The sequence below is a fragment of the Bison bison genome, unplaced genomic scaffold, assembly GCF_000754665.1.
Source record: "Bison bison bison isolate TAMUID 2011002044 unplaced genomic scaffold, Bison_UMD1.0 scf7180017864248, whole genome shotgun sequence".
NCBI classification, from domain to species: domain Eukaryota; kingdom Metazoa; phylum Chordata; class Mammalia; order Artiodactyla; family Bovidae; genus Bison; species Bison bison.
Window position 1 is genome coordinate 1224568 of NW_011494820.1, and position 9264 is coordinate 1233831.

A 9264-nucleotide genomic window follows, 5' to 3' on the forward strand; every position below is an offset into this window, starting at 1 on the left:
GTCTGTTTATTGGCGCGGGCGCCCGTCAGAGCGCCGCGACGCAGTCGGTGCCCGTGTACCCCGGCAGGCGCAGAGCGAACTTTCGGCGCACGTCGTCGGGCACGAACCTGCCCGCCACGAAGTGGTGGCGCCCAGAGAAGCGGCCGGCGCAGCGCTTGGGCGCCGCCAGCGATACGAGCACGTCGGGTCGTAGCCCGTCCTCGGCGTCGCCGCCAGTCTCTGGGTCCCAGCCTGGGGGAGGAAGGATGGGAGGCGGGAGCCGAGGCTGGGGGGGTGCTCGCTCTCAGGAGAACCGCCGCCCACCACCCACTTCCCTTCCCCAGCCTGCGCGGCCTCGGCTCTGACACGTGAGTCCTGGTCAGACCGGCCTCCCCGTAAAACTGAGCGTCTGCCTTCAGCCCAGTTTCTCCTCCCTCCTTGGATATGTCTCCCTCCCCCTCTGACCACAGCCTTTGCCTTCATACTTGTCTGTCTCTGCTCCCGTCCTGCGACCCAATCTTCCTCCTCCATCTGACTCAACCTCTGCCATCAGACTACATTTCTACCTGCGGCTCTTCCCAATCAGACCTGTGTGTCTGTATCCCTCCCTCCCTAACAGCCCTAAGCTCCCCCTCTTAGACCTTTCCACCCAGACCTGGCAGCCTCCTCTGACCAGATCCCCACCCTCTACTCAGAATACACTTCTCATCTCCATCCTCAGTCAAGCCTCCCCCACCAGACCTGTCTCTTTGTGCTAGGTTCTTGCCTCTGAAGATATGCCCTGCCCTTAGCAACGTGAGCATCCATCCTCCTCCTTCTGATTGGAGACTCTTCCCTCTGACCTGCCTTCATCTTCAGACCAGATCTTGCCTTTCGGCTTGGCAGGTCCCAGCCCCTCCCTCACTGGACCATAGCCTCTGCCATATCTCAGATGAGCCTTCACCTTCAGACTTGGGCTCTTGCCTTCTCTGCCCCCTCCAACCCATCTGGGACCACTGACTGAAAGCCTCCTCCCTCTGACTTTTTATTTATTTAAAATGTGTGTTTCTTTATTTTTTGGCCACACAGGGCAGCATGTGAGATTTTAGTTCCCTGACCAGAGCTCACACCCGTGCCTCCTGCATTGAAAGTGCAGAGTCGTAACCAGTGGACCACCAGGGAATTCCTTCTCCCTCTGACTTTAATCCTGCCTTCTCTGACCCTAGCTTCCACCCTCAGACTAGGGGCACTAATAACCCCTCCTGAGCTAAGAGGGCGACCCCCTCTGTCCTAGGCTGTCTGTTCAGACACCAGCTTGCAGCCTCTCCCCCTGACTAGCCACCCCACCTCCTCCTTTGGCCACCATCCCCAGCTCTGTGGCATCCTGTTGCTATGACCCTGGGCTCTTGTAAGCCGGAGGATGTCCCCCGAGTCTGGTTGCCCCCACGGAGGGTCCGGCTGGCTAGCAGCTGTTTGTTCCGTCTGCCCGTTGCCTAATGGTTCCAACAGGCATGGGGCGGCGGCCAGGATGGGCGAGGCCTTTGCCGAGTGAGCTCACGTCTGCCTGGGCGACTGGGCCAGGATGGGCAGAGGGCACGCCGTGCTGGGTGTAAGGGGGAGGGGAACCAGGGTCACCTGGGCGCCAGCCTGGGCACTGCCCATCCAAAGGATGGACATGACCCTCGGCCTCACCCAGAGTGTAGAAGCCATCCTTGATGAGGAAGCATACTCGGGTGGGCAAACAGGCTGGGACCACCAGAAACCAGGGGAGAGGGTCCTCCGCCCAAGCCTGTCTCCCCACCCCTCATGCCCCCCCCCACCTGGCGTGCCTGAGGGGATGTCCAGGCTCACGAGGGGGATGGACAGTAGCTTGAGCGTGGCCAGCGCGCGTGTGCAGGGACCCCCGACCTCGGCCGGCTCCACACCAGGGCCCAGCACAGCGTCTACCACCAGCCTGTAGGCGTTGTTGATGAGCTGGACCTGGGAAAGCGAGGCAGAGGCAGGGTCAGGGCGGCCTGGGGGCTGTGTTTCCCCACCACCCCTCGGCTGCCACCCAAGCTGACCTCTGTGGGCAGATAGGACAGGAAGGGGATGTCCATCTTCTCACACTGAGTAGTCAGGTCCCGGTGCAGTGGGTCTGGCGAGCGCGTGGGGTAGAAGATGGTGGGTTCGTACTCCTGTGGGAAGCAGGAAGGGGGTCGGCACTGGGACCCTCCCCAGCTCCCCACTGGGCCTCGGATGCTCCCAACTTGGCAGGAACTGCCCGACGCAAGCACTGGGCGTATTCTCTCTCCCCCCAGACACTGAGCAGAGGAGCAAGAGATATTTTCAGGGCTGCGGGGTTGGGGGGTGACACTGGGAGGCCAAGGGCGTCCTCGCTACTCACGAACACGCGCAGGTGCCGGGCGCACGCCAGCCCCACCGCTCCGTTCTGCTCTGGGCCGCACACGACCAGCGCCGTCCTCTGCTTCCGGGGGAGAGCGGGCAGAGGGAACACCTGGCAGGGCACGGCAAAGGCAAAGGTGCGGAGTTCGGAACGCCTCCCGAGGCCGGCGGGGAAACTGAGGCCGGGGTGGAGGAAGGAGTGGGGCTCGGGCCAGGAGGCGAGAGGGTGAGACCGGGGAGAGGTGTTCTGGGGGTGGCACGGGGCCCCTAGGGGCCTCAGTTTCCTTGTTGGAGACCCAGAGTCCTTGCCTCGGGCTCTCTCAAGCTTGAGCAGAGAAACGTGCCTCCTGCCACCACCCGAGCCGGAGTGCGGTTTGTTTATTCTCGGCCTGAGCTGCAGACATTCTTCCACCTTTTTCCGCTGCAGTGGCTGCCCCTTCCCCGCCCAGGTTTCCAGGCCTGCATCCCTCCAGGAGGCCCCAGGGTTGGGGGCGGGAGGCGGGGGTATTTTTCCAGCCAGCCGTGCCCTGCCTCTCTCCTCTGTCCCGCTCCCTGTCTTTCTCTCTGTGTCTCTCAGACTGTGCATAGGTCGGCCTCAGCTTCTTTGCTAACTCCCCATCCGTGGCTCTGGAGACAGACCCCAGGGTAGAAGGCTCGGTTTTCCACCTTGCTTCCTACATGACTCTGGGCAAGCCATGTTACTTCTCCTGAGTTGTTACGTGTTGTTCTTCCAACTCTTCTGGGCCCAAGCCTTTTAAAGTAATGATAATAATATTATACTTGTTTCTCTCCAGTCTCTGTCTTCACCTCTGTGTCTCTTTCTCTCCGTCTCTGTCTCTCTCAGACTCTGCGTCTCTATTTGACGCAGGAGCTGAGTCTCAGCCCAGACTTTCTGCGCGGCCTCAGCTCACTCCTCCCTGCACCTCTATCAGGTAGGAGTAACAGTGACTCTGATGGGCTTCTGAGGTCTCCAGGGGGCCAAACTATACTCTAACTTCCAACCATACCAAGGGAGTTCTTTCCTCTTGGAGTCTCCTCCCCAGGGTCTCACCAAGGTCCTGACTCACCCTGATCATACCTATGACCCCACCACGCCATGCCCAGAGCCCCAGACCTGACCTAGTCAGGGAGAGTCATAATGTCTGGCTGGCTTTCTTCTGGACAGACACAAAGCTTTCAATGTGAAAACTGGATGGTTGGTCTTCAACAGCCAAGCATGAGGTTACTTTACTGGGTTTGCTTTTGTGGCTTTGATTTTCATTGTTCTTCTTTCCTCTGAGCATCTCACTCAGGATACGTTTCACTTGGAAATAGGAACGTTTAAGTTAAAAAACAGTGGCATCCACGTAAAGAAAGATACGAAGTTTTTTCAAAAGTATACAGTGGTGATCAGAAGAAGAGGAAGAAGGGGAGGAAGAGGAAGAGGTTACCTGCTGGAGCCCTGACTCGATTGGGCACTTTTCTAGAATTTGTGTTTATTCACTGGTCTCAGTTTATTACCCTTTTTCAGACGAGGAAACAGGCCCAGCGTGGTCTGGCAGCATGACACGGACCACTGGACAGCAATTGGTCTCTTGCAGGCACTTTGAAGCCTGGGGGTTTGTCGCAAAGCCAAATATAGCTCTACTCCTCCCCACCTCTGGGCCTCAGTTCCTGGACCCGTGGCAGGTAGCTGTTTGGGGGTGTTCAGACTTAGGAAGCTGACGTCCCCTCTGCTCAAGACCTAAGAGGTGGAGGTGGCAGACAGGCAGTCAAGGGCCCCAGACCCATCTCTGTAGTTGCTTCTACATCTCTGGGGACCCCTGTCTCTGTCCTGATGTTCAGCAACCCCCTGGCCAGGGCCAGTGACAGACCTTGGTCTCCTCATCTGAGTAATGGGCTGGGGTGGCCCCAAGCCAAGAGGGCTTTCTTGAGGGCAGAAATGACCATCCTGGCCGGGGGGTCATGCAGCTAGGCCTCCGCTTTGGTGAACCGACCGTGTGCTCAGGGTCGAGGCTGAGAAGCAGGCTCAGGTACCTTGGTCACAGCCACGGCACTAGCATGGCCACACCACTCCACCAGCTGCTGCCGCCCAAAGCGATAATCCTCCAGCAGCTCCCGCTCCAGGGCCGCTGCCTCCGCGGTGCTGAGGGTCAGAGCGGGGAGACAGAGAGAGACGGAGAGACAGACACTGAGCTGGAGCCAGAAATGTGCCACTAGTGTTCCGAGCCAGGCCCTAACACCGCCCCGACTCCCGCGCCCAGAGTTGAAGACCCTCTGTCAGTTCCCTCATCTGTCCTATACATGGTTGAATGGAAGCCTGCCAGGGAGGCAGTGGGAGTTTCGAACACAAGCCTGAGGCACGGGAGCCCTCTGGTGGTAGAGGAAGCACATGGCAGTGCATGTTCGTTCCATTGCCCCAGAGCATGGGCGCCTGTAGTCCTGTACGGATGTGAGAGCTGGAGAATGGATGCTTCCGAATTGCGATGCTAGAGAAGACTTTTGAGAGTCCCTTGGACTGAAAGGAGATCAAACCAGTCAATCCCAAAGGAAATCAACAATGAATATTCATTGGAAGGACTGAGGCTGAAGATGAAGCTTCAATACCTTGGCGACTGGATGAGAAGAGCCGACTCACTGAAAAAGACCCTGATGCTGGGAAAGATTGAGGGCGAGACGAGAAGGGGGTGACAGAGGATGAGATGGTTGGATGGCATCACCAACTCAATGGACGTGAGTTTGAGGAAACTTTGGGAGATAGTGAAAGACAGGGAAGCCTGAAGTGCTGCGGTTCATGGGGTCGGAAAGGGTCAGACATGACTTAGTGACCAAACATCAGTAACAGTGGGGGCCTCCCCCAGATGCCTGAAGCCCCCAGAGCAGGAGGAACCCAGCGCAGGTAGCAGAGCATGAAGGACTTAGCTGTTGGGACAATGTGTGGATTTTAGGCAGTGGAAGCCACTGAGGAAACTCTAGGACACTGGAGGGGGCAGACTGGACTGGAGGTGCCTGGGAGAGGCGGGTTTTAAAGGCTGCAGAGGATTTTAATGGTTCACATGAGGTGGTGGCTGTCGGGACTGCAGCCAGGAGACTCATTGGTGATTCTACTTTAGATGAGTGATAAAATTCAAATGACTGTGGACCTCCCTGGTGGCAGAGAGGATAGGAATCCGCCTGCCATTGCAGGGGCACAGGTTCGATCCCTGGCCTGGGACGATTCCACATGCCCCAGAGCAACTGAGTGTATGCGTCACAATTACTGAGCCTGCACTCAAGAGCCCACGTGCTTAGAGCCCATGTTCTGCAACAAGAGAAGCCCAGGTACTGCAACAAAGAGTAACCCCCACTCACGGGAACTAGACAAAGTCCAAACAAAGCCAGAGAGACCCAGGGCAGCCAAAAATAAAAGAAGTTAAAATAAATTAATTTTTAAAAATTCGAATAATCGTGGCCAGAGAGATGGAGCCAATGTAGTTGAGGTGAAGCTCCGCCCCCAGCTTGCTGAGTGACAGGTCTGACTCCTCTCTGAGCCTTGCTTTCTTCCTCCTTTGCAAAAGGCAGGACAGGCTAGATAATTTTTGAGGTCCAGTGCAGAATGCAAATGTGGGGCCCCTTGATCAATAATTATTAAGAATTTTAAGATGGTGATGGCAGAGCATTAAGCCAAGTGTTGGGCTCTTCTAAGAGCAGGGCCCAGCCCCAGTTTAGGGGGCCTTCCAAGGGACATGGGCTTGGTGGCTTCCGAGAGGAAAAGCTGGCACTAGGGATGGGAAGATGTTCCTCGTGCCAGAATCAGGGGCTGGAGCAGCTGAGCAGAGTCTATAGCCTGATGCCAGCTTCCCTAGCCAGGACCCCTCCCAGGTGAGGAAGAGCACTTGCCCCCAGCTTATTAGCACACCCTTGAGTATAATAATAATAATGATGATACAAAGCATCATCATAATAATAATTACTTTAAAAGGATCGGGCTCAGAAGAGTTGGAGGAACATATAACAACTCAGAAGTAAAATGGGTTGCCCAGAGTCACACTGGAAGCAAACTGGAAAACTGAGCCTTCTACCCATGGGTCTGTCTCCAGAGCTGTGGATGGGGTATGAGCAAAGAAGCCGAGGCCGACCTACAGATAGGCAGAGGCTTATTGGGGTGAATCCTGAGGCTCCCTTCTTAAGTTCTGTGAGCAGGAGACTACAACCTGCTAGCTAACTTTGTAGTGTGACCAGGCCGGGCAGCAGGAGGGCTGGAGGTGGGAAGCCAGGACTGCTATGGGATGGGAAGTCAGGGAGGGCTTCCTGGAGGAGCTGACCTGGAGTGCCGTGGGAGGTAATCCAAGTGGCAAGAATAATGAGGCTCGTTATTCTTCCGGTGGTGGAAGTGAACTTGTCAGATTCAAGGGACAGGAGAGAGGCAGAGTGAGTGAGGCTGAGAAACTTGGTCAGACACACTGCAGGGTGTCACATGATGGAGATGAGGCTCAGGGCAAGGTGACACGCCTTGTGACCCCAGCAAGCAGAGCCACAATTCAAGCCCACGCTTGTCTGCGGCTGACGCTGTAGGTTGAAGGGCCAGGTAGGGAAAAGGAGCTCCCGGTGGGGCCATATGAAGAGCACCCCAGGGCAGGCAGGCCCAGGGGCTTCTCTGATGCCACAGTGGATAAAAGTCCGCCTGCCAATGCAGGGGACACAGATTTGATTCCTGGCCTGGGAAGATTCCACGTGCTTTGGAGCAACTAAGCCCCTGCATCACAACTACCGAGCCTGCGAGCTCAGGGGCGCACGCGCCACAACTACCGAGCCTGCAAGCTGTAATTACTGAAGCCCACGCACCTAGAGCCTGTGCTCTGTAGCGAGAGAACCCACCAGAATGAGAAGCCAGTGCTCCGTGACAAAGAGTAGCCCCCACGCGCTGCAACCAGAGAAAGCCCGTGTGCAGTAACACGGCTCATTCCCCATCTTCAGCTTGAGACAGCTCTGCTGCCCCCCTGGGAGGGCCGGGGAAGATCATCCATCCTCCTCTTTTTTTCCTCTGTTCTGAAGATTTGGCCTCTGGCCTCCATTTGGAGGCTTCCTGGGATTCCCTGGTGGCTCAGATGGTAAAGAATCTGATTGCAAGGCGGGAGACCTGGGTTCGATCCCTTGGAAAGATCCCCTGGAGGAGGGCATGGCAACCCACTCCAGTATTCTTGCCTGGAGAATCCCCACAGAGGAGCCTGGCGGGCTACAGTCTATGGGGTCACAAAGAGTCAGACATGACTGAGCGGCTTTCACTCCATTATTTTCCTGCCTAGCAGGTCACCAGAGTGATAACCGGGACTCCACAGGCAAAGGGCAGTCCGGGAACCTGAGGGCTGGGGCAGCAGCTGCTCCAAGTCGGGCAGGGGATATGGCAGAGCTGCTATGGGGCTGAGGAGCAGAAGGTGCTCAGTTTATGAAGGTGCTTCTTGCTTCTCCCAACCTCCGCCCCCAGGAGAGGAGCTGCAAGGCCCCAGGATTTGCCCACCAGCCCCAGAAGGAGCAAAAGCCCCAGAGGGGGCTCTTTAGAGGTGCAGCTGTTGAGGCCAGGGTGTCTGTGCCAGACGCTCCCTGCTCTCTCAGCTCCATCTGCTTCTCTCCACCCTCCCGCCTCTGCCCTCCAGCCCTCCATCACTGGCTCACCTGGCTACTACTGCAATCCCGTCCCCTCAAACTCCACACAAGCCATGGGGGTTTTGAAAACTTGAATGCTAGACTTCCCAAACCTCCCCCGCATTCAGAGAATATTTATTCAAATTCCTCACCAGACTTACATGCTCCCCAGTATGTCTCCCACTTTGGCCTTCTCTCCCCGTGCTCCACTCTGACCCAACACACAGCACCTCATCACTCCCCGGGTGGCATTTGAGGCCTCTCCGTCCCCCACACTAGGTGCAGTCACAGCTCCAGCTTCTAACATTTTCCTCCCCCTGCCTCGCATGTGCTGGGTCTCTAGCTGACTCTGGGTACCAGCCAACTGCTGCACAGGACCTGCCTTGAGGAGAGGGGCTGAGTGGCCAGCGGGCTGGGTCTGGTTTAGAGAGAGCCCGGCTTGGGGCCCGTATTGCACACTTAGCCGAGGACACGGGAGGGCGACTCAGGATCAGGGGGAAGACACAACCGCAGCTGCCGGCTCCAGACCCCAAATTCATCAGCCCACTGGCAAGTGGCCCGTGTATTTAAAAATTGCTTTAATCCGAGCTCAGCCAGCAGCTTCCCTCCCCAGTCTTCAGTTTTATTCTCTGAACAAGGGGGTTAGTAGCAGGGGGGACTACCAAGGAGGGTGTGAGCATTTGAGGAGCTGAAAGCCTGCAGCTCTTCCCAGATGGGGAACAAGGCGCACGGCTCCAGGGTCCCTGGGAAAGATGGAGAGGAGGTGGGCCTGCTTAGGCTCTGTGTATTTGGCGGGGATGGGGTTGAGGGAGCAACCAGTGGTGCTGATGAATAATTCATGAGGGGCGGGCCTGCTGCAGATACCGTTTCCCTAGCAACGCAGCATTGGAGGTGTTGGCAGCCGCAGGTTTAATCCCTCCAAGGAAATTCGAAATTCTGGGATGGGCCTGGCATTCTCCCCACCCCCTATCCCGGCCATGCCTCTGCCTCCCATCTACAGCCCCTGGTTCCCCAGGCCTTCTTCCAGCCATGCCCCTGCTTCCCTCTGGTCCCTCTCCCTGGCTGACCTGAGGAAACACCGCTCTTCGGGCGCCTCCGCTAGATCCGGGCCATCCGTGCTGCTCATGGCGGAGGCGATCTGTGTGCCGCAGGCAGCCACCACTGCCCCAGCCTTTTAAACGCATCCTTGGGCAGAGGGGCCGTCCCCTCGCCTCCCGCCCACTGTGTGTCCGCCAATCAGGAGACGCCGCGAAGGCGCTGCGCATGGCCATTGGCTGTAAAGTGCAAGTGGACTTAACCCCTTTGTGCCAGGAGCGGAGC

At 57.2% G+C, this 9264-nt stretch overlaps 1 protein-coding gene across 1 annotated transcript; it reads right to left on the reverse strand.

Moving 5' to 3' along the window:
• Positions 1 to 25: 25 nt before the first annotated feature.
• YJEFN3 (YjeF N-terminal domain containing 3) lies at positions 26 to 9258 on the reverse strand. Its single transcript, XM_010847250.1, has 6 exons — positions 9012 to 9258; positions 4360 to 4468; positions 2345 to 2455; positions 2022 to 2135; positions 1788 to 1938; positions 26 to 231 (listed from the first exon to the last, which is right to left on the reverse strand). The coding sequence occupies exons 1-6, from the start codon at positions 9068 to 9070 to the stop codon at positions 26 to 28; spliced, it is 750 nt and encodes a 249-aa protein (XP_010845552.1). The 5' UTR covers positions 9071 to 9258.
• Positions 9259 to 9264: the final 6 nt, after the last annotated feature.